The following is a 25,982-nucleotide window of genomic DNA, read 5'->3' on the forward strand; positions in this document are numbered from 1 at the left end:
GAGTGGACTCTAAACATGAAAGGGTACCCAGTCCTTGAAGGTCCAAGTGACAGGAACCTGCTGTGAAGATTGGGCCCTTAGCCTCTAAGTGGACCTACGCCTGGACAGGTGAGTGAAACCCCTTTATTTTATTATTGTAGGGTGTCCCAGTGATTGTAACAATCATTCAAGCTAGCTAAAGGCTGGACAACTCTGTCCGGTGACCATACGGGAGAATTCTGGGCTAGCTGTCAGTGTTTGCAAACTGTACCTTTTTTTGCTTGTGTTTGGCTGTTTTTTACCTGTATGATGGCGCACGATTGTGCGCCATTTCACTTTGGTTCGCCATGGCGCACGTGTGTTCACAAGAGCTCCGCTGGGCTCAGCAGTCTGTTTGGCGGCCATGGCACACACGGCTTCTCCGCACATGCGCCGTAGCCTTTGGGCACACGAAGATTCGCACCATACGCAAATACAGTCATGCCCGCTGCCCGGGACCGTGCAAATGCATAGAACATTCCGGCGCACATCCAGCTTATTTAAGCTGTGTAGGCCAAGCTTGTGGTGCTTCTAGAAGTCAGCTGTGGGACACAGAGCAGACTCTCAACAGACACTTGCAGTGGTTCCTTACCTGGGTCACGTGAGTCACCAGAGGTTGCTTGGCAGGGTAAAGGTGCTTAGCAGGATTGTTGCATAGGGGCTTGGTGAGCCATATTAAAGGGTCTCCAAGGTGTTTTAACTACACCCAAGTACTCTTTGTTTGCGGCATTGAAAAAGAGAAGTGGGACTAACACCATAGGGAAGAGCACACCTATGTTATCAATAGTTCCTGATGAACCTAGTCATATCCCTATTGTTGTATCGTATCCCCTGAAAGACCAGAGGCTCCCGGACAATCTGAGCAGCTGCGCCTATCTGGTATTGTGCCTACAGTCAACGCTGCTTCTTCACCCTTTTATCACTCAGGATGAACTGTCTTTAGCCCTACCCGGGTTAGAGCACAGGATTGCCGGCATGATTGCCTCCATCCCGCAGGGTGGCAGGAAGCGTGACAGATCCCCCTCCCCGCAGTCTCCTAGTCTGGAGCAGGAATGGGTTGAGGATGGGGAAGAGCTGAAAGCTCAGGATGCGGAGGAGTGCCTGGCAGATGAGTCTGCTTCCGAGCAATCTGGACAAGAAGATATCCAGTCAGTGTCTGCCTCTCAGTCGCAGAGGCTTTTGATCCTGACTCTGTCCAAAATGGTTTGTTCTGCCTTTAATTTGCCTCTTGCAGAGGCAAATCTGGTCCTCTTTGGGATCTCTTGAGACCTTTTCTGGTATCGCAGAGTTTCCCGCTACACCTCCTGTTGGAGTTGGTGTGTGCTGATTGGGAACGTTCTGACAGCACTTTTTTGCCTCCTAAAAGGTTTTCCCTTTTATATCCCATAAATGAAAGGTTTGTTAAAAAATGGAGCATGGCAGCCGTAGATGCAGCAGTCTCTTCCTTAAACAAGAACTTAACTTGTCCGGTAGATAATGCACAGGGCTTGAAAAGACCATGTTGGCAAGAAATTGGAGTTATTATTAAAGACTTTCTTTGGCCAGTTCAGCTATTCAGCCAGCTGTTACAGCAATTGGTATTTGCCAGTCCGTAAATGATCAGGTCAAACGGCCGGATAGGCCTAACCAGGAGGATGATCTGCCTGAAAGTAAGACAGATATTCTTTGAGTGCCGTGTTTTGCTACTTTAAGAACTGGTCAGCCGAGCTTCCTTGTAAAAAGTTATTGGCAAGTTTCCCGTTTTTATGGGGAACGTTTATTCAGTGAAAAGTACCAAACGTCCCTCGTTTAAAAACCCAGAGACGGCTTCCTCAAATGTCACAGCGTCAGGGTGGTTCCACCGCCAACAGGGCCAGGGCCAAAAAGGCCCTGGGTCCAAAATTCTTCTAAACCCAGCACCAAGCCCTCCTTTTGAGGGGATGTCCCCACTCCATCGGGTGGGGGGAAGGCTGCTGCACTTTGCAGACATTTGGAAAACAACAATTCGGGGTGAGTGGGTCACCTCAATGATATCTCGCGGTTACAAGCTGTAGTTATGGGGGGTTCCCCCTCAGAGGTTTCTAAGATCCAGCGTTCCCTCGGATCCTCCAAAAAGAAATGTATTGCTTCAGGCACTACATCATCTAGTGCATCAAGGAGATTGATTGTAGAGGTTCCTGTATTCAAAAGGGGCACAGGTTTTTACAGGTTTTTACTCAAACCGGTTTACGTTTCAGAAACCAAACGTGGTTACAAGGCCCATTTTGAACCTAACGTCCCTGAACAAGTATCAATTGATACAGTCCTTTCGGATGGAGTCTGTCCACTCAGTAGTAACCTCATTTTAGAGGGGAGACTTTTTAGCCTCCATCGATATAAAGGACGTGTACTTACACGTACCCATCTTTCAGCCTCATCAGAGGTTCCTACGTTTTGCATTAGAGGAACGTCACTTTCAGTTTGTGGCTCTACACTTCGGCTGGCTACAGCTCCCTGGGTGTTCACAAAGGGCCTAGCCACAGTACTGGGTCTTTTAAGGGCCCAAGGGATCCTGGTGTTTGGGTATCTGGACAACCTCCTGCTCAGAGATCACTCAGTACAGGCTCTAGAACAGAGCATAATATACACAGTGAGGTATTTGAAAAGCTTAGGCTGGATCATAAATACTGAAAAGTCAGCCTTGAGACCAGCTCAAAGTCTAAGATATTTAGGTCTGATTCTAAACACGGTCCAAGCAAGAGTATTCTTGCCACCTCATAAAGATCTGTGCCCTGAAGGATCAGGTGCGTCAGATAAGGGGCACCAGACAACCCTCCATTCGGCTCTGTATGAGTATTCTAGGGAGAATGGTATCCTACTTCGAGGCAGTGCCCTATGCCCAGTTTCTTTCCAGGCCTTTACAGCAAGACACCTTGTTGGCTTGGAACAGAGGAAGAAAAGCCCTGGGTTATCCAATGTGCTTATCTCCTCATGCATGCTTAAGCCTAAACTGGTGGTTCCAGGATCAGAACCTGCAAAAGGGAAAATCCTTTCTCCCGGTAACTTGGAGAGTACTGACTACAGATGCCAGTCTCTTAGGGGAGCGACCCTAGACGGGCTCACAGCTCAGGGAAAATGGTCAGGGACAGAGCAGACCCTGCCCATCAACGTCCTAGAATTACAGGCAGTACGTCTGGCCCTGTGGTCCTGGACGGTGGAGCTTCAGGGTTCAGTCCGACAATGCCACAGCTGTGGCCTATATAAACCACCAAGGCGAGGGAATGGTCCCTACACCCAGAGGTATTCCAAGAAATTTGCCAAGGTTGGGGATGGCCAGAGGTCGACCTAATGGCATCCAGGTTCAAAAACAAGCTACAGCAGATTGTGTCTCGAACAAGAGATCCTCTGGCAATTGGAGCAGATGCTCTGATAGTTGCATGGAGCCAGTACTCCCTGATTTATGCTTTCCCTCTGATCCCTCTCCTTCCACATTTGTTGCGCAGAATTCGGAGAGAGGGGATTCCAGTCATTCTGGTGGCACCAGCCTAGCCCAAAAGGCCCTGGTTCCTGGAGGTTGTGAGACTGACGATAGACGGGCCATGGATGCTTCCACAATGCCCCAATCTACTGTCTCAAGGTCCTATATTCCACCCCAATTTACAGTCTCTAAATTTGACGGCATAGCTATTGAAACCAGGGTGTTAAAGGATTGTGGCAACTCAGGACCAGTGGTGTCTACTCTAGTGAATGCTAGAAAAGCTGTCACTAGGAAGATTTATCATAAGGTCTGGAAGACTTGTATTGCTTGGTCTGAAGCCAGAAAACGGCATCCTCTGAATTATGCGTTTGGGAGAATTTTCTTTCCTACAGTCAGCTGTGGAAATCAAATAGGCTTTTAGTACAATTAGAGGTCAGGTTTTGGCCCTATCAGTATTCTTCCAAAGGCCTTTAGCCTCCCATTCACTTTTTCAAACCTTTATGCAAGGGGCAACTCGCTTGCTTCCCCCATTAGGTTCCTATGTGTCCTTGGAACTTGAACTTGGTTCTGTCCGTGTGACCGAAACAACCATTTGAACCTATTAAGGAAATTCCATTAGACTTGCTGTCACGCAAGCTAGCCTTCCTGATGGCCATCACCTCGGCTAGAAGGGTGTCGGCGTTGGCGGCCCTTTCATGCAGGGAACCGTACTTGATCCTTCACCATAAGTCGTGTTACGACCTGTTCCATCCTTTTTGTCAAAGGTGGCGTCGGCCTTTCATTTAAATCAGGATATTATTTTGCTTTTTTTTTCTCTTAGCCTCGTTCGGCGGAAGAGAGACAATTGCGTTCTTTGGACGTTGTCCAGGCAGTCAAGATTTATCTGTCTAGATCTGCGGTGATCCGAGGATCAGACTTTTTTGATTTTTTTTTTTGTTTTATCAAAAGGACCTTCCATAGCTTCCATTGCCAATTGGGTCCATCAATTGGTCATTCAGGCCTACGGTCTGAAACATAAAGCTCCTCCCTTTAGGGTGAGAGCTTATTCTACCAGGGGTGTAGGAACCTCCTGGGCTTTTTGCCATCAGGTATCTGTGGCTCAGATTTGTAAGGCTTCTACCTGGTCTTCAGTGCATACGTTCACAAAATTTTATCAAGTGGATGTTCAAGCAGCCGAGGATTCGGCTTTCGGCCGCAGTGTACTGCGGGCTGCCATATAAGTTCTGATGGCTATTGTTTGGCAGGGTGTGCCCCTCCCCTCAAGGCTTTTGCTCTGGGACGTCCCAGCAAGTAATGAAAAAATTATTTTCTTTGAGTACATCATGGCACACAGAGATGCCTGCCCTCTTTTTTTGAGGATTTAGTGCTTGTTACAAAACTAAAGTACTTCCTGTATGGGAGGGGTTATATAGGGGATCACTTCCTGTCTGAAGACATTTGGTCTACCAGTGTCCATTCACCTAATGATGGCATATAACCCAGCAGATAATGAATATTAGCCTGACTCTGTGTCCCATGATGTAATCAAAGAAAAGGATTTCACAGGTAAGTATGAAGTAAAAATCCAATTTTTTTCCAAAAAAATTTGCTTGTAAGACTGCTGCTCAAATACGGTGTAACAGAAAGTATTGCAATGACCGCCATTGTATTCTCTAGGGTGTTAGAAAAAAATATGTATGTTTGGGGGTTCTAAGTAATTTTCTAGCAAAAAAAAAAATGTTTTTAACCTGTAAACAACAAATCTCAGAAAGGCTCTGTCCTTAAAGTGGAATTGCACCAAAAAAAAAAAAAAAAAAATCATGCATGTTCATAAAAAAAAAAAAAAAAAACATTTTGAATTTTTTTTTTAACTCGCCTCTAAATGCCTGTTGCTAGGGGGTCCCTCGTAGTCTGCCTCCTTCAGTGCCTGGGCTTGTGACATCGCTTCCCCTTGGCACAGGAAGGGCTCAGCTCTGCCCCCTCCCTCTTGTCAATCATCGGGACATGTGACGGGTCCCAGATGATTGTAGGGAGCGATCCCCCGCTAAGCAAGCGGATGTTCACGGGGCAGATCATCACTGATCCATCCCGTGTGAATGAGGCCTTAGATGTGTAATTTATGCTCCTAGAACACCTGATGGTGCTCCCTGCATGTTTGGCCTCTCTAAGTGGCTAGGCTGTGAAAAAGTCCCACACATGTGGTATCATAATACTCAGGAGGAGTAGCAGAATGTATGGCTTGTTGGGGTCGCAAGAAATGAGATGGGCCATCAGTGCTTCAGGTGTGATCAATTTTTTATGATTTGCATCACAGCTTGTAGACTCTCTAACTTTCACAAATACCAAATAATATCCACTAATTTGGGTTATTTTTACCAAAGATATGTAGCAAAAATTTTGCAAATTATTACATTTTCTTCATAAATGTATCACAGAAACTAAGAAAAATGCATTTATTTTGAAAATTTTCAGTCTTTTTTCATTTATAGCGCAAAAAATAAAAAACCCAGAGGTGAGCAAATATCACCAAAAGAAAGCTCTATTTGTATGAAAAAAAAGTATTACATGACTGAGTAATTGTCATTCAAAGTGTGAGAGCACTGAAAGCTGAAAATTGGTCTGGTCACAAGGGGGGTTTAAGTGCTCAGTAGGCAAGTGGTTAAGATGCCAGAAAATCTTTTTTTTTTTTGGGTTAACAAACACTTTAGCCGTGTGTTTTTACCGCGATTTTATTCAGGTCAATGTAAAAGGCAGAAAAACGCCTTTAATCTGCCCCAAAGGAAGCTCATGTTCTTTTTTGAGCTTAGGGCGTTTTTCAGGCGTCTTGCTTCAGGTGACAAAATTCTCAGATGTGAACAGGTGCCATTAAAATAAATGGGATTTTGCTTGTGCAGTTGTGCAGTTTTCATGCGTTTTTTCTGGCATTTTACGAGCGTTTTATGAGCTGAAGACGCTCAGGTGTGAATGCAGCCTTAAGGGTCTTGGGTTGTATTGTGATATCATTGTTTGTTTTTATTTTTGTCTTTAAGATCCTTGAGGATCTCGATGAGCAGATGTATATCATAAGTTTACAAGAAGAAGCTCTACAACGAAAGTTGAATGGTATTTCATTTTTAATTCTTTAGAACAATCTATTTATTTTTATCCTTTTGTAGTCATTTAAATGCATCTCCAGCTTTCTCCTCACTTTTCTTAATTAGATATTGGCAGACAGAGCATTACAATACTAAAGTTTGCAAATACTTTTCCTCATCTATCTTAATTTTTTATACTTTCACAGGCTGCTGGAATCACCCATTGTTATTATTATTATAAATTCTCAGTTTTTGCTGGTAGATGTGTTGGTGGTGTTCACTTATTTATTGTTACATGACAGTGGAAAATTTTGTATAATGAGGTATAACTTAAGGTGTACCTAAACCCAGGAACAAAAATGTAGCTTATTTTAGCTTACAGGTCCTTAGATGTGGTGGCTGCATTCATTTTCTTTTTCAGGCTTTTCTTTTTGTTGCTGTTTTCACCTGGTAATCCAGCTAATAACACAATTCCTGCCCTGAGTGGCTATGCTCACTCCACTGTATCTATGGCAGTAGCCATGGTTGTCTTCCAGGCTGGACGTCAAACATGTCTTCCTCTCCATCCCCTATACATAAGGGGTGGAGAATTGGTGGCTTACAGAAGAAAATTATCCTTGTTTGTGCTTTCAAGTCAGCTCACAGAAATTCATAAAGGTGCTGCATTTCTGGCAAGATCAACAGGTATTCTTTTATCATCACCCCCTGAGGGACACATGAATTTAGGAGTTCGTAAACATCTAGCTTGTACTTCTGCCTACATAATAGTTGGGACACTAGCAAACAAAAATAAAAATGTTGGCGCTAGCCTCTGTATTACCCTGCCTTTAGCAGTCATTTTCACTGGTATTCTAGGGAAAAATAAGTCTTGACTATAGTTTTGCTATCACTGAGATAATCTTTGGTGCCATCCTATTGGTCATGGCAATTTTTATAGTTGATTTGACCCTTTTGTGACCACGCTAATAGCGTCATCACAGCTCAGGCCACTCTCACAGCTGGAGTCCACGAACCCGGAAAGAAGAAGAGCCTTGAAGGATGGAGATTTGTTTCCAGGAAATTGTGTGATAGAAAGATAGAGAAGAGGGTAAAGATGGAAGCACCTTCAGCGGTGACAGCCCACAACTGGAGGGCTTCTTTCTAAGTCTAGTTTCACATAATGTGCTAGTATGCGATGCAATTATGACATTGCCAGTTTAAAAAAAAAAGCCAGTGGTCTACTACCGCTTTGATCATTCCTGTGTTCCTTAATAGATGATAAAGAAAATAAGATTTTTGTAGCTACCATAAAATCTTTTACTTTAAGCACACTGAGGGATGTAGGTCTGGCCCATCTGTGTTGTTGGCTGTTCATACTGTTTTTCACAAAACTGAGGCATGACAGTTGGAGGCGGAGTTATACAGGAACTTGCTTCAATCTGTGTCCCAGCCTCCAGCAGGCATCCCACTGAATTTCTAACAATCATGTGTCCCTCAATGGACAGTAAATGCGAAAATCTTCTTTTTCTGTATTTGTTAAAAACTTTTCTTTTCAATATTTTTATTGAGTATGCAAAGTGTAACTTATACAGTAACTGTTTTACAATGACATAAGAGAAGAAGAAATGGCACATAAACATAGCCCATAAAGAGAGGTACAGGAAGTTATGCATCAAAGTATCACAATATCCCCTTCTGGGTTAGGCTAGCTGGAGGCTAGGGAGGCCTAACAACTTATGTATATCAGCTAGAATAACTCCGTTATAGGGTTTGTGTATGCTGAGACATGAAACAATATAAGAAAAAAAAAAACCCTGAAAGGCACACTACTCTAAATCCAACCCCGTGGCAAACAGATAGAATATAACTTGTACTAAAGGGGTTGAGAACCCCTCCTAAAGTAAGAAAACATCCGTGGATAAGAAAGAGCATTCTGCCTATGAACTATATAAAGCTTTCTTCTGGTAGCTTGGAGAGAGCACACCCCCCATGGCATCGGGGAAAAACTTCATAATTGCCTCATGAACGTTGGCAATTAGCCCTAGCGTGTCACAGTGAATAAGGGTCTGTGTGAGGGAATAAGAATCTGAACCAAATCCCTGGGAAAATCTCCTGTGGTAACTTCTGGGATCATCACTCCACCCCTATGGGAGCAAGCTGTGAAGTGAGATGGCTCCAGAAGCCCCCACTACGGAGATCCCCGACTGTTGCCCTCCGACCCCCCCCCCAGGGGACACACTGAAGTCGTGACCCCCAGGTGGGAGTCCATGGCACTTTCAAACCCTCATCCATTTTCAGTATAGAAAACTCTAGATTAGATATACAATCTATCCGAAGAAAGAGGATTAAATCATGTGGAACATATCAGGCTAGTAACAAATGCAGTATATCCTTAAGAGAGGAAGAAGAAAGAGAAGAAGAGGGAAAAGAAGGGGCAGGAGGTATGTGGGAAGGAGGTGATAGGGTGCAGGGACCGGAATATGGTTGCATAGTAAAAATCCTTCAGGTTTGTATATGGCCAGGGTAAAGCGGGACCTTAATGTATAATGCCCAAGGTTCCCAGATTCTTTCGAAGAGCTGGACCGTGTCCCGTAATTTTGCCACTGTTTGTTCCTGTGTCATAATCCAAGAGATTTTGCGTTTGGTAGCCGAGATGGAAACTTTTGAGGTTTTCCAAGCTTTTGGTAGCGTGATCTTGGCTCCCAGGCACATAAAAAAAATAGTTGCTGCGTGGCCTTAGGAGTGTCCTGCAATCTATGGTTTAATAATATGTAAATGAAGAAACCCATTCCAAAAATTTCTAATACGAGGACATGTCCACCAGACATGAAGCATAATGCCTAAGTGTCCACAACCTCTAAAACAAAGGGGAGAGGCATCACGGAACATTTTGGCAAGTCTAGCAGGAACATAATACCATTTTGTGAGAATTTTGATCTTAGCTTCTATCAAAGTTATGTTCAAAATACCTTTGTAAGATCTCTGGAAAGCCTGAAACCACAGGTCCGCGTCCAGCTGGATGTCTAAATCGTTCTCCCATGATCTGGCGTATGCCGGCTTGTCAGTCCTATCTGCCAGGGACGCATATATCAAGGATACTCCACCCTTTCGGGGATTCATGTTTGAGCACCACTGGTCGTACATTGTAGCTCTGTGCATGATCTGTTTATCTGACCAGAGTGATTGGAGAAAATGCCTGATCTGTGCTAGTCTGAATTGTTCGGAAGCAGGCATTTCCAATTTACTAAGGCAGTGTCCTAGGGAAATAGGGCCGTTAGGCGTGAGGAAATGGCCTATTCTGAAAAGTCCTTTATTCAGCCACCAGTGAAATGCGTGTATGTTCATTCCTGGGGGGAAGTCAGGGTTGTGGAAAAGATGTGTGAGAGGGAGGTTTCAGTGTAGAGATCAGGTGGGCGTTTTTATGTAATTGATCACAGAGCGCCAAGGAATGCGATAATGTGAGGGCTAGAATGGCAGGTCTGTGTTTTTCCGGTCTCCATACCAAAAAATTAAGGGTATAGTGAGGCACCGCCTGTCTCTCAATAGAAACCCAGTCGGGCCTAGGAGCCTTTACATAAATCGCTGAGAACTGGGCCAATTGACCCGCTTGGTAGTAGAGAGCCATAGGTTAGGAAGCCCTAAACCACCCTGGGATTTAAGGCGGAACAGGACATCCCGAGCCAGACGATGGCCCTTCCTCCCCCAGACAAATCCCACGACCTTAGATTGAAATTTAGATAGGGTAGATTTTTAAATAGGGATGGGTAGTAAACTGAATAGATACAAAAGGCGGGGTAGTAAGTGTGGATAGCAATTGGTGAGGAGTAATGTCCCAATGGGCGCACCTGGGCAGAGAAGTGCATAAAGGGTGTGCATAATTTTAATAAACCCAGTACCAACCCCCACCGCGTTAGGATATCAAAAAGATACGTCCATGATACAGTATCAAAAGCTTTCTGTAGATCCAATGATAGCAAGAAGCCCTCCTGTACCGCTCCCCCATCCCATCCGGAATGCAGAAGAGATATTAAATCAATTGCCCTCCGTACCTGGTCCGGTCCCTGTCTCCCCGGGATAAAGCCCACCTGGTTGTTAAAAACTTTTCATAGACTGAAACATGATCACTAATGCAGCCACTACATCTAAGAAACTGGTAAGATGCAATATATTGGGTGGATTTACTAAAACTGGAGAGTACAAAATTTGGTGCAGCTGTACATGGTAGCCAATCAGCTTCTATATTCAGCTTGTTCAATTAAGCTTTGACATAAAAACCTGGAAGTTGATTGGTTCTATGCAGAGCTGCACCAGATTTTGCAGTGCAACTTTGACACGACTTGAAGCAATGCCTATGTAATGTTGAGGTCTATAGATCTCAATTTGCATTAAAGGCAGACCAAAGTAGAGCAGGGACTACTTTGAAGTCGCACAGATATGAATGGTTCCAAGTTGCAGGACAAGTCGCACAAGTGTTAAAGGGGCCTTAATCAACCCCCTTGACTTTGTGTTCCTGGGTTTATGTGCTTTTTAACACATAGTAAAGCAAGATAGATTAATATTTATAAAAGTGATAATCTCTTTGTACACCCTTGCAAAGTCAAGTTTGTCATAAATGTGCAATTGTAATAAATGTAATGCCTCAAGGAAAAGCATAGAGAGAGTAGGCAAGGTACTTCATGTATTATTCATGAATTCATTTGGGCCTATTCACAGCTTCATGTTTTGGTAGCAGATGATAAAACATTTTCAACTGCAGTTCACAGTAGCATGCAAAGGAAGTGCATTGCAGTGCCATTTATTTAGAAATTTACCTGAACACATTTTTACAGTTTTGCTTGAGTAGTGGTTGGTATCACTTTTATTTGCATTTATGCATTATTGTAACACCGGTGGTGCCATTTATTTTGACTGACATTTTAAGGCACTACAGTAATGGGCTAAGTAACCTGCACTACAGCGCATAACAATGCACTTGCTGTTTTCTGTATTTAAAAATATGGGTCAGGTACGACTTATAATGAATGGGCTGCCTTAACCCTTTGCCATTGGAATGGGTTTTTGTCATTGGTGGGCTTAAGAAATTCTTAACACCTGGATTTGGAGGTGGGTTTGCTGATCATGTGATAATTGTGATTGACTGTCAAAGTGCTTAAACAATTGGTCTCCCAATCGTAAACAATGATTGTCTGATGGCTTGGTCACTGTATACTGGGAGGGTGCAGTGATAGCTGCTCAGCACAGAATTATGGTTCACCATGGCATTAAGGCCCACCAGTCCTGCCGCCATTTATATGTGTTCAGCAATCGAGAACAGGTTAATGTAACACATATTACTGCCACAAGGGCCCGGATAAATGTATATGGACTCTAAAAGTTTAATAAATAACAAAAATAAAAAGTTTGGCAATGTTTTTCTTCCATATATGTCTCATTATCTCCAAGACTACAGATGCACTGCAGCATTTTTAATTATTATTATACAGGATTTATATAGCGCCAACAGTTTGCGCAACGCTTTACAAAATGAGGGCAGATGTTAGTTACATTACAATTTGGTACAGGAGGAATCGGAGGGCCCTGCTCATTAGAGCTTACAATCTAAAAGGGAGGGTCAGTTGATACAAAAGGTAATAGCTGTGCGGGATGAGCTGAGGGAGAACTAAAAGTGTATTAGTTAGAAGCAGGATAGGCTTCTTTAAAGAGAAGGGTATTCAGGGATCGTCTAAAGATAAATAGATGAGGCTACAGTCGGACAGATTGGGGTAGGGAGTGCCAAAAGATGGGAGAAGCTCTTAAATAATCCTGGAGGCGAGCATGGGAGGAGGTGACAAGGGAGCTAGAGCGCAGGCGGCCTCGGGGGTGCTGAAGAAAGTGGCTTGGTTGGTATTTTGAGACTAGGTTAGTGATGTAGCTGGGGGCAGATTTATGGAGGGCTTTGTAAATTATTGTTAGTACTTTGAATCTTATTTGTTGGGTGAGTGGAAGCCAGTGGAGGGATTGGCAGAGAGGGGTGGAGGACAGTGAAGATGGATGAGTCTTGCAGCGGTGTTCATTGTGGACTAAAGTGGGTATGGTCTATGTAAAGGTAATCCAATAAAAAGGGAGTTGCAGTATGCGGAGGCTAAGGCAGCATGATTTGGACCGGGATTGGATGTGGGCCTGAAAGGACAGTTCAAAGTCTAAGGTTACCCCAGCACCCTGGCATGTGGGGACGGACTGATAGATGTGCCATTTATCTTGACAGACAAGTCAGGGGAAGGGGCATGTGGGGGAGGAAATATTAAAGGCTCGGTTTTGGATAGATTCAGTTTGAGGAAGTGGTGTGACATCCAGGCTCATGTGTCTGTTAGTAAATCAGTGATGCATGAGGAGACTAATGGGGTGAGCTGAGAGGCAGAGCGATAGATTTGGGTGTCATCGGCATATAAATGGTGACCCAGGGAGGATGTGTAGATCGAGACTAGTAGAGGTCCAAGGACAGAACCTGGGGGGGGGCCTCAACAGTAAGAGGAGTTGGGGAGGAGGAAGTGGAGTTGAAAGTGATACTGTAGGTGCGGTGAGATAGGGAAGATTTGATCCAATGGAGAGCGCATCCATGGAAACCAAGCAAATTGAGTTTTTTGAGGAGGAGGGGGTTGTCAGCTGTATCAAAGGCAGCAGAAAGGTCCAAGATTAAGAGTGCGGCATAATGACCATTGGTTTTGACTGTTAGTAAGTCATTTGTGAGTTTTAGGAGAGCAGTTTCTGTGGAGTGCTGTGGGCGAAATCCAGACTAAAGGGGATCAAGGTGGTTTAGAATAGTTCCTTCAAATAACGTACTTTTTTTGGCCACAATTTTTTAGTTTTTTTTCCAGGTATTTACATAAAACCTATTCAAAACAAAACAAATCCATCAAAGAGATGGCAGCCACATTAGGAGTGGCTAGAGCAATGGTTTGATACATTCTGAGAAAAAAAGAACGCACTGGTGAACTCAGCAACATAAAAAGGCCTGGATGTCCATGGAAGACTACATTGGTGGATGATCGCAGGAGCCTCTTTATGGTAAAGAAAAACCCATTTACAACATCCAGACAAGTGGAGGCCACTCTCCAGGAGGTGGGCGTATCATTGTCAAAGTCTACAATCAAGAAAAGACTTCATGAGAGCAAAGGCGAAGGGTTCACCACAAAGTACAAAGCATTCATAAGCCTGAAGAATAGAAAAGCCAGGCTAGACTTTGCCAAAAAAACATCTAAAAAAGCCAGACCAGCTCTGGAAAAGCATTCTTTGGATGGATGAAACTAAGATTAATCTGTATAGGAATGATGGGAAGAAAAAAGTGCGGAGAAGGCTTGGAACAGCTCATGATTCAAAGCACACATCATCTGTAAAACATGGTGGAGGCATGTGATGGCATGGGCATGCATGGCTTCCATTGGCACTGGGTCATTGGTGTTTGATGATGTGACAGAAGGATGAATTCTGCAGTGTTTAGAGAGAGATACTGTCAGCCCAGATTCAGCCAAATGCAGCAAAGCTGATTGGACGATGCTTCACAGTGCAGATGGACAATGATCCAAAGCACACTGCAAAAGCAACCCAGGAGCTTTTGAAGGAGAAGTGGAACATTCTGCAATGGCCAAGTCAATCACTTGATCTCAACCCAATTGAGTATGCGGAAGGCAAAACTAAAGGCAGAAAGACCCACAAACAAAGAGCAAATAAAGACAGCTGCATCAGGAGGAAACCCACTCTTTGTTAATGTCCATGGGTTCCAGACTTCAGGCAGTCATTGCCAGTTAAGGATTCTCAACAAAATCTTAAAAAAAAAAAAACTTTTATTTATGATTATATTCATTTGTCCAATTACATTTGAGCCTCGTAAAATGGGGAAATGGGGGGGCTGTGTATAAAAATGTTTGCAGTTCCTAAAATTTGTACTTGATATTTGTTTTATTTTCTGGTGGCATACAGAGCTAAAAGTATGGAAAGTGTGCCTGTGTCCATTCACACATAGGTGTTTAGAAGCAGGAAAAAAAAAAATTTGCCAGTAAAAAACGCTTGACGTGTGTTTATGCATCTAAATATGTGTTAACGTTAGTTACCACAAGTGCTTGAATGTTAATTAAGTTCAATGGCCAGAATAAATTTATTGTTCTGGCCAATGAAATGAATTTGTGCGCCAAGCATTTTTTTCTGCCAAAACTGCTACCAGGAGGAAAGGCGAGGAAAGGCGAGCTGGGCAAGTGCACATGAGTCCTTTAGGCCTTACCACACCAGCTCTACTTGTTTTCTGTGTGTTTGAACAATTGTGACATTTTAATGAAGACAAAACCAGTGACCTGGAACACATGTTCACCATCTTGTAATCTCTCTTGTTGTCCGGTATGTTGCTAGTGTTTCTGGCCTCTGTTTGACATATTTCACATAGTTTGTTCCTATTCTGTGCAGTTGAAAGTTCAGAGTATAAGAAGTGACAGCTGATGATTGACACACAATAGGCTTCCATTCATCTGGGGTCACTTATACATAAAAGTCTTGTTTATTTATATACCATATTTGTGTGGTTATTTTTCCCAGATTATGAAGGTTTTTTTTTTCTTTTTTCTTTTTTTATTGAGAAAACACGTTTTAAAAATGTACTATCTGTTTTATTAAATAAGAAAATCCTTCACTCTAAGGGCTCAACCATACCAGCAAGCCACGCTGATCTCTCGACTGCTGGTGTCTGCTAGGAGTAAACAGTGCCGATGCTCTGATCCTGGTACATCAGTGTTTCTTTTTTTGGTTTTTTTTTTGCTTGCTTGTTAGAACTTTATTTCATTTAATTCGGTTACATTTGTAAAATCAGTGTTGTGATGTGGTAGTTTGCTTCAAAACCGGCTGCACTGAATAAAATTACTGCTTACAGTACTTTCTTCAGTCCACACCACGGCAATGCAATGGTTGGCACTACCCTCATTAGAAATGAAGCTTATACCTTTGTCTTGCACTGGACAAGGCTGCTCAGGGCTTTTGGTGTTAAAAAAAAAGCTCTTAACCACTTTCAGACCGGACCATTTTGCTGGTAAATGACCAGAGGTCTTTTTACACTTTGGCACTGCGCTGCTTTAACTGGTAATTGCGCGGTCATGCAATGTTGTACCCAAACAAAATTTGCGTCCTTTTCTTCCCACAAATAGAGCTTTCTTTTGATGGTATTTGATTGCCTCTGCGATTTTTATTTTTTGCGATATAAACGTAAAAAGACCGCAAATTTTGAAAAAAAATGATATTTTCTACTTTTTGTTATTAGAAAAATCCAATAAACTCAATTTTAGTCATACATTTAGGACAAAATGTATTCAGCCACATGTCTTTGGTAAAAAAAAAGTCAATAATTGTATATTTATTGGTTTGCGCAAAAGTTGTCACATCTACAAACTAAGGTACGTTTTCTGGAATTTACGCAGCTTTTAGTTTACGACTGCCTATCTCATTTCTTGAGGTGCTAAAATGACAGGGCAGTACAAAACCCCCCCAAATGACCCCATTTTGGAAAGTAGACCCCCTAAGGAAATTGATAAGAGGCATGTTGAGCCCATTGAATATTTTATTTTTTTGCCTCAAGCGATTGAATAATGACAAAAAAAAATTTTTTTTTTTTTTTTTACACAAAGTTGTCACTAAATGATATATTGCTCACACATGCTATGGGCGTATGTGAAATGACACCCCAAAATAAATTCTGCTGCTTCTCCTGAGTACGGGGATACCACATATGTGGGACTTTTTGGGAGCCTAGCCGCGTACAGGGCCCCGAAAACCAAGCACCGCCTTCAGGCTTTCTAAGGGCGTAAATTTTTGATTTCACGCCTCACTACCTATTACAGTTTTGAAGGCCATAAAATGCCAAGATGGCACAAAACCCCCACAAATGACCCCATTTTAGAAAGTAGACACCCCAAGCTATTTGCTGAGAGGCATGTTGAGTCCATGGAATATTTTATATTTTGCCACAAGTTGCGGGAAAATTACAAACTTTTTTTTTTTTTTTTTTTTTTTCACAAAGTTGTCACTAAATGATATATTGCTCATGCATGCCATGGGCATATGTGAAATGACACCCCAAAATAAATTCTGCTGCTTCTCCTGAGTACGGGGATACCACATATGTGGGACTTTTTGGGAGCCTAGCCGCGTACGGGGCCCCGAAAACCAAGCACCGCCTTCAGGCTTTCTAAGGGCGTAATTTTTTGAGTTCACTTCTCACTACCTATTACAGTTTTGAAGGCCATAAAATGCCAAGATGGCACAAAACGCCCACAAATGACCCCATTTTAGAAAGTAGACACCCCAAGCTATTTGCTGAGAGGCATGTTGAGTCCATGGAATATTTTATATTTTGCCACAAGTTGCGGGAAAATTACAAACTTTTTTTTTTTTTCACAAAGTTGTCACTAAATGATATATTGCTCACGCATGCCATGGGCATATGTGAAATGACACCCCAAAATAAATTCTGCTGCTTCTCCTGAGTACGGGGATACCACATATGTGGGACTTTTTGGGAGCCTAGCCGCGTACGGGGCCCCAAAAACCAAGCACCGCCTTCAGGCTTTCTAAGGGCGTTACAGTTTTGAAGGCCATAAAATGCCAAGATGGCACAAACCCCCCCCCCCCCAAATGACCCCATTTTAGAAAGTAGACACCCCTAAATTTAGGGGTACACTAGTGAGACTAGGTAATAAATGGCGGGTGCCCTGAAACTATAAAAAAATAACTAACCAACCAGCGTCACCTGTAACAGTTATATGGTGATCACTGGTGAAAGGGTTAACTAGGGGGCAATCAGGGGGCTTTATGCGGTAGTATATGGGGGTCCCTGGCGCTATAAAAAGCTGCGGCGAACCTAAATACCTACCTGCCTAACTAGCGTCACCTGTGACACTAATACAGCGATCAGAAAAACGATCGCTTATTAGGCTGGGTTCACACTGGAGCGATGCGGGAACGCCACGAATGCGCGGCGGGTTCCCGCATCGCATGCCTCCCGGCGGCAGTTCACACTGCCCTATGCGAACTGCTGGGAGTGTCAGTGAAATGTTAATGACACCCCCAGATCAGTTCGCATATCGCAGTGCGATCTGCAAACTTGGATCGCATGGTGTGAACACCCATGCGATCCGATTCTGCTGCGGACCAAAAAAAGGGTCCCGTGCGAGTTTGCGGCGGGTGCGGCGGGTGCGACACGAATTCAGCCATACTATCTGTATAGCTGAACTCGAATCGCACAGAGATCGGATGTGATTTGCACTGCAGTGCGGTGCGAATCACATCCGTTCTCATAAACCGCTGCAATGTGAACCCAGCCTTAGTGACACTGGCGACGGGGGGTGATCACGGGGTTAAACCTTTATTGGGGGGGTTAGGGGGGTACCTTAGAACTAAAGGGGGCTAACCCTAACTGCCCTAACAGTTATTAGTCACAAATGACACCTGCCGGGTGATCAGGGGGTTAAACCTTTATTAGGTAATAAATGGCGGGTGCCCTGAAACTATAAAAAAATAACTAACCAACCAGCGTCACCTGTAACAGTTATATGGTGATCACTGGTGAAAGGGTTAACTAGGGGGCAATCAGGGGGCTTTATGCGGTAGTATATGGGGGTCCCTAGCGCTATAAAAAGCTGCGGCGAACCTAAATACCTACCTGCCTAACTAGCGTCACCTGTGACACTAATACGGCGATCAGAAAAATGATCGCTTATTAGGCTGGGTTCACACTGGAGCGATGCGGAAACGCCGCGAATCCGCGGCGGGTTCCCGCATCGCATGCCTCCCGGCGGCAGTTCACACTGCCCTATGCGAACTGCTGGGAGTGTCAGTGAAATGTTACTGACACCCCCAGATCAGTTCGCATATCGCAGTGCGATCTGCAAACTCGGATCGCATGGTGTGAACACCCATGCGATCCGATTCTGCTGCGGGCCAAAAAAAGGGTCCCGTGCGAATTTGCGGCGGGTGCGGCGGGTGTGGCGGGTGCGGCGGGTGCGGCGAATGGCTGAACTCGAATCGCACAGAGATCGGATGTGATTTGCACTGCAGTGCGGTGCGAATCACATTCGTTCTCATAAACCGCTGCAATGTGAACCCAGCCTTAGTGACACTGGCGACGGGGGGTGATCACGGGGTTAAACCTTTATTGGGGGGGTTAGGGGGGTACATTAGAACTAAAGGGGGCTAACCCTAACTGCCCTAACAGTTATTACAGTCACAAATGACACCAATGCAAAAAAAAAAAAAAAAAAAAAAAAAATGACATTGGTGTCACTGTGACTGGGGGGCAGGGGTAATTGGGGGGGTGATCGGGGGGTAAAGGGGGGGTGTGAGTGTGCCTGGCATGTTCTACTGTGTGTGGGATGTGTTGGTGCAACTCACTGATCCGCTCTCCTCCGTGTCGGAACGAAAAATACCGACACGGAGGAGAGAATACATCACTTCCTCTCCTGTGTTTACATTACAGGAGAGGAAGTGATGTCACCGGGGATTTCCATTCGTCGGGAGCGATCGCGAGGGGGTGGCCATGAATGAATGGCCGTCCCCTCGTCCGGGATCGCTCCCGAACGAAAACCGACCGCCGCAGGCACCGGGCGGGGGCCCGATCGGGCCCCCGACCCGCGGGAGGCAAAACACGTACATCTACGTGCTTATGCCTGCCCGTGCCATTCTGATGACGTAGATCGGCGTTAGGCGGTCGGCAAGTGGTTAAAGAAAAGCTCATCACATCACACACCACCTAGTACTACAACATGGAAGTATCGCCCAACATCTCATAAGCAATTGCAGGGCCTGCCAGCTTATTAGAATATGATTGGCCTTCTTTTTTAGAAGTGTCTAAACAAAAACAAATTTTATTGACCATAACAGATAATGGAAACTGTGGGGTTGATTTACTAAAACTGGAGAGTGCAAAATCAGGTGCGGCTTGCATAGAAACCAAACGGCTTCCAGTTTTTTTTTTTTTTGTTTTGTTTTTTGTCAAACCTTAATTGAACAAGCTGAAGTGAGAAGCTGATTGGCTACCATGCTCAGCTGCCCAAGATTTTGAACTTTCCGTTTTGTGGTAAATCAACCCCTATGTGCTTTTATATATCATGATAGTAGTCCAAAGGCGTCAACAGGTGTAAAGTAAGCATTTATCTGGTGTTTCTACAGTACTTCTGGTTGGATCAAACAACATTCTTGGGGGGGCCTGTCGGTAAGAATCGTGATTGATCACTGTTGGAAGCAATCTACTTATTGAACACTGATAACCCTGATAAATCCACTAGCTAAAGCTGGCTACACATTATACAATTTTGTTGTTCAATTTCCTTTAGATTTACCTTTAACTGTGTAGTGCATGGGCCTGCCTGATTGCATACAATTTGAAAGCATTTAGGTTTGACCTCATAATATATGGTTTTGATAAATCTAAAGGAAAATTGTACAAGAAAATTATATAATGTGTCGCCAGCTTTAGTAATCTTTGGAGGCGAAACAATCAGATTCAGTTTAGTTTTTTTTTACAGCTAATTACTATAATTTTTACTCAGGATAATTCCTTCCCTCCTCCATGGGACAAATATACATACAAGAAGCAAATTGTTTGGAGGTTACATCATGTATACCCGGCTGGCCACCATCTGGTGTAGGTAGCAGAAAAAGCTCTGTTTTGTTTGAATGGCCAGAAAGCATTACTGTGATTCATCTGCTTTTGGGGTAGTGGATTCTGTCTTTTTTCTTAAACTCAGGAAGTTACTTGAATGAGTGACTAAACATCATTTATCATTACAGAAGTCTAGTTGAATGCGGCCAGTTACTATTAAGTGTATCTATACTACAGGGATTACAGTGGGGCAAAAAAGTATTTAGTCAGCCACCAATTGTGCAAGTTCTCCCACTTTAAAAGATGAGAGAGGCCTGTAATTGTCATCATAGGTAAACCTCAACTATGAGAGACAAAATGTGAAAACAAATCCAGACAATCACATTGAAAGATTTTTAAAATAATTTATTTGCAAATTATGGTGGAAAATAAGTATTTGGTCAATATCAAAAGTTCATCTCAATACTTTGTTACATACCCTTTGTTGGCAATGACAGAGGTCAAACTTTTTCTGTAATGCCGCGTACACACGATCGGACTATCCGGGGGAATTAGTCCGCCGGACAATTCGATCGTGTGTGGGCTCCAGCGGACTTTTTCTTCCCAAAAGTCCGGTGGACTTAGAAAGAAGACTTGCTTCAAAATTGTCCTCCAGACTTGGCTTTTAGCGGACATTCCGTTCATCTGTGTGCTAGTCCGGCACACTAAAACCGACGCTAGGGCAGCTATTGGCTACTGGCTATGTACTTCCTTATTCTACGTCATCACTTTGGAATCCGCCGGACTTTTGGAGTGATCGTGTTTGGAGTGTGTCCGTTCGCTTGAAAGTCCAGCGGACCTCAGCTGCAAAGTCTGTCAGATTGTCCGCCGGATAGTCCGATCGTGTGTACGTGCCATAAATCTTAACAAGGTTGTCGCACACTGTTGCTGGTATGTTGGTCCATTCCTCCATGCATATCTCCTCTAGAGCAGTGATGTTTTAGGGCTGTCGCTGAGCAACACGGACTTTCAACTCCCTCCAAAGGTTTTCTATGGGGTTGAGATCTGGAGACTGGCTAGGCCACTCCAGGACCTTGAAATGCTTCTTACGAAGCCACTCCTTCGTTGCCCGGGCGGTGTGTTTGGGATCATTGTCATGCTGAAAGACCTAGCCACGTTTCATCTTCAATGCCCTTGCTGATGGGAGGAGGTTTGCACTCAAAATCTCACAATACATGGCCCCATTCATTCTTTCATGTACACGGATCAGTCGTCCTGTTCCCTTTGCAGAGAAACGGCCCAAAGCAGGATGTTGCCACCCCCATGCTTCACAGTAGGTATGGTGTTCTTTGGTTGCAACGCGGCATTCTCTCTCCTCCAAACATGACGAGTTGTCTCTACCAAACAGTTCTACTTTGGTTTCATCTGACCATATGACATTCTCCCAATCCTCTTCTAGATCATTCAAATGCTCTCTAGCAAACCTCAGATGGGTCCGGGCATGTACTGGCTTAAGAAAGGGGACATGTCTGGCACTGCAGGCTCTGAGTCCCTGGCGGCGTAGTGTGATACTGATGGTAGCCTTTGTTACGTTGGTCCCAGCTCTCTGCAGGTCATTAACTAGGTCCCCCCATTTGGTTCTGGGATTTTTGTTCTTGTGATCATTTTGACCCCACGGGGTGAGAACTTGCGTGGAGCCCCAGATCCAGGGAGATTATCAGTGGTCTTGTATGTCTTCCATTTTCTAATTATTGCTCCCACAGTTGATTTCTTCACACCAAGCTGCTTACCTATTGCACATTCAGTCTTCCCAGCCTGGTGCAGGTCTACAATTTTGTTTCTGGTGTCCTTCGACAGCTCTTTGGTCTTCATCATAGTGGAGTTTGGAGTGTGACTGAGGTTGTGGACAGGTGTCTTTTATACTGATAAGTTCAAACAGGTGCCATTAATACGGGTTATGAGTGGAGGACAGAGGAGCCTCTTGAAGAAGAAGATACAGGTCTGTGAGAGCCAGAAATCTTGCTTGTTTGTAGGTGACCAAATACTTATTTTCCACCATAATTTGCAAATAAATCCTTTCAAAAATCAGACAATGTGATTGTCTGGATTTGTTTCCACATTTTGTCTCTCATAGTTGAGGTATACCTATGATGACAATTACGGGCCTTTCTCATCTTTTGAAGTGGGAGAACTTGCCCCACTGTATGTCAGCTACCATTCATACTAGAAAAGCCACAAATAATAGTATTATATTTATGTAGTTTGTATTACCAGCCCAGTCACTGTCTAGTTCTAGGCAGTAAAATTGGGAAAATGGGAGCCTACAACTTTAATAAACAAGTCAACTTTGGTTACTCGCATATATCTATTGGGTTCACGCTAAAGGGATTTAAAAAAAAAAAAGGATTCCCCTGTCCCTTATTTGATTGGGGCCTGTAACTGGTGCACCTTTTTCAGAGTACTGTGCCACCTGAGATATTGCCCACCTACCTATTGGGACAGGAAGCAGAGAGTTTTAAAATACCAATGATGAGCAACCTAAGGAGTTTCAGGTGGACACCATGGTTTGAAATGTATTCAGCTTTGTTTTTCATTATGAAATTATTCTACTTGGTAGCTGAAGTTGCTTATTTTTATATAGACATTCTTCATCTCTTTCTGTATACATTCCAGCACACATGGGATGTAAGCATGAGGCTGGAAATGCACCTTTTGCAGTTGTGTGGATTTTTTTACTGATGCGGTTTGCAACATGTTCATCAATGCATATAACCGCATGTCATTACGTGCATGTCTTTTAGAAGTGCATTGTAGCATGTGTTAAAACATTTTCTAAAATGTAAGAAAAAGGCACCAAATTGCACAGGTTTGTTTCTGGTCTTGGCATCCATTCATGCCATAACACTGTGCACTGCAATTCATGTGTAGGGGTGTGTTGGGTTAGGCACCAGTTCATTTTGAATGGGCTGTGAACACATTTCAATGATTAAAAAAATAGGTCTTGAATGATTGTGTTTTGAAACAACATATGAACCATTTTTATCTGTAGATGTGCTCTGGGGTAAAATTGACTTTGCATGTTCACACGTAAGATACAGGGTACTACATTGTGATAAAATAATGTTTGTCACAGATTTAAGATTTAGCGTTAACCCACTGCCATGTCAGATATTCCTAGCACAGGGAGTGTTCAATCTGAATAACCTCAGGAAACAAAAACAAGAGTGTGATGACAAGTCCTGTTCTTGTGATATCATCTAGGTAACTTGTCCTTTCACCAGCTAAAAACATTTAATTCAGAAGGTTAAAGTCAAGGGAACTAATGGTGTTCTGTACGGAAGAGCTTTCATCACTGTGAAACAGGTGAATTGAAGTAGAAAGTGGAAGAAACCAAGCGGCTCATTGAAATGATTATCCACTTTCCAAGCCTTGCTGCGTGAGTGGCATAGAGAAACGAAGATGTATTTTCAGCCATTCACTGTGTATCTGATTGTCCACTGATGCAATCACAGTCCTGCATTCTTCTTTGCGGAATCCAGTTTTTGCTGAGTTGAACAGTATTGACTGAGTATTAAATCTGCCTCTCTGCTGATGTAATTGATGTTTTAGCTTCTCATTAATTAGCTGAATGGTGTAAGGCATTATTTGTTAGACTCGTTAACCACAAATTCATTTTTGGACTTTCACTTTTTGTAGACTAATTCATATCTTGAAATTACACCAAGATTTTTTTTTTCTGCTGCACAAAGTTGCTCAATAAAGCATATCTTTAACCAATCACTAAAAGCTCATATAAGCTTTAATGTAAATTCAAAAGTGTTTTTATTTAAAAATTTTTTGTTTTTTTATGTATACGTGTGTGTGTGTGTGTATATATATATATATATATATATATATATATATATATATATATATATATATATATATATATATATATATATATGTATGTGTGTGTGTGTGTGTGTGTGTGTGTGTGTGTATGTGTGTGTGTGTATATATATATATATATATATATATATATATATATATATATATGTATACATATAATATATATATATATACACACACACACACACACACACACACGTCCATATATATTCGGACACGGGCACAATTTTCATACTTTTGGCTCTGTATGCCACCAGAATAAAATTAAATCAAAACAATCCAAATTAATTTGTAGTGCAGACTTTCAGCTTTAATTTAGGGGGTTGAACATAAATATCAAGGAAAAATGTTAGGAACTGCAACCATTCTTATACACAGTCCCCCCATGTTCAGGGGCTTAAATGTAATTGGACAACTGAATATACCGTATATACTCGAGTATAGGCCGACCCGAATATAAGCCGAGGCCCCCAATTTACCCCCAAAAAACTGGAAAAAATTATTGACTCGTGTATAAGCCGAGGGTGAGACATGCCTGTCCATCCCTGTGTGTCCGTCCATCCCTGTGGGTCCATCCATCCCTGTGTGTGTGTCCATGCATCCGTGTGTGTGTGTGTGTGTGTGTGTGTGTCCATGCATCCGTGTGTGTGTGTGTGTGTGTGTGTGTGTGTCCGTGCAGCCTACCTGTGTCCAGCCTGCCTGTGTCCGTCCAGCCTGCGTCCCGTCCAGCCTGCGTCCCGTCCAGCCTGCGTCCCGTCCCGGCCCGGCCCGTCCCGGCCCGTCCCGGCCCGGCCCGTCCTGTCCCGAGCCGAGCCTCCGTCCTTCAGCTCTTCGTCGGCGGCCATTCTAGGATTCAAAAGCCGCGCCTCCGTCGGTGATAGGCGGAACACTCAATTTCCCACTGACTGCTGTTCCGCCTATCGGATGTCCGTGATAGGCGGAACACTCAATTTCCCAGCAGCCTGTGTTCCGCCTATCACGGGCATCGTCTCATCCTCGTTCGTAGTACGAGGATGAGACGATGCCCGTGATAGGCGGAACACAGGCTGCTGGGAAATTCAGTGTTCCGCCTATCACAGGCGAAGGCGGAGCCGGAGGCGCGGCTTTTGAATTCTAGAATGGCCGCTGTCTGTCTGCTCGACACGCTGATCGAGCGGGCAGACAGCGATGACTCGAGTATAAGCCGAGGGGGGCACTTTCAGCCTCAAAAAAGAGGCTGAAAATCTCGGCTTATACTCGAGTATATACGGTAATCATAAATTAAATGTTCATTTTTAATATTTTTTTTTAGAATCCTTTACTAGCAATGACTGCCTGAACTTTGGAACCCATGGACATAGACTGTGACAAAGACTGTGTTTCCTCCTTTCTGATGCTTTGCCAGGCTTTAACTGCAGCTGTCTTCAGTTCTTTCTGCCTTTAGTTTTGCCTTCAGCAAGTGAAATGCGTACTCAATTGGGTTGAGATCAGGTGATTGACTCAGCCATTGCAGAATATTCTATTTATTTTCCTTCAAAAGCTCTTGGGTTGCTTTTGCAGTGTGTTTTTAATCATAGTCCATCTGTACGGTGAAGCGCCATCCAATCACCTTTGCTGCATTTGGCTGAATCTGGGCTGACAGTATATCTCTAAACACTGCAGAATTCATCCGGGTGTTTTGGTCTTCTGTCACATCATCAATAAACACCAATGACCCAGTGCCACTGGAAGCCATGCATGCCCATGCCACTGCCTCCACCATGTTTTACAGATGATGTGTGCTTGGGATCATGAGCTATTCCAAGCCTTCTTCAAACTTTTTTCTTCCTGTCATTCTGGTACATATTAATCTTAGTTTCATCCATCCAAAGAATGCTTTTCCAGAGCTGTTCTGGCTTTTTTTTAGATGTTTTATGGCAAAGTCTAATCTGGCTTTTCTATTCTTCAGGCTTATGACTGGTTTGCACCTTATGGTGAACCCTCTGTATTTGCTTTCGTGAAGTCTTCTCTTGATTGTAGACTTTTGACAATGATACGC

The 25,982-nt window shown here is 43.5% G+C and overlaps 1 protein-coding gene across 3 annotated transcripts in view; it reads left to right on the forward strand.

The window, feature by feature from the left end:
- The window catches only part of LMBR1 (limb development membrane protein 1), a 251,676-nt gene that overhangs the window by 161,420 nt on the left and 64,274 nt on the right, over nt 1-25,982 (forward strand). For all 3 annotated transcript variants that reach the window (XM_077491150.1, XM_077491148.1, XM_077491149.1), the window contains exon 9: nt 6,463-6,535. In XM_077491150.1, the coding sequence (XP_077347276.1) occupies nt 6,463-6,535 (73 nt within the window). The remainder of the gene's footprint in view (nt 1-6,462; nt 6,536-25,982) is intronic.

This window comes from Lithobates pipiens, unplaced genomic scaffold (assembly GCF_037356315.1).
Source record: "Lithobates pipiens isolate NorthernLeopardFrog02 unplaced genomic scaffold, aLitPip1_a1.2 Scaffold_19, whole genome shotgun sequence".
Lineage (NCBI taxonomy): Eukaryota > Metazoa > Chordata > Amphibia > Anura > Ranidae > Lithobates > Lithobates pipiens.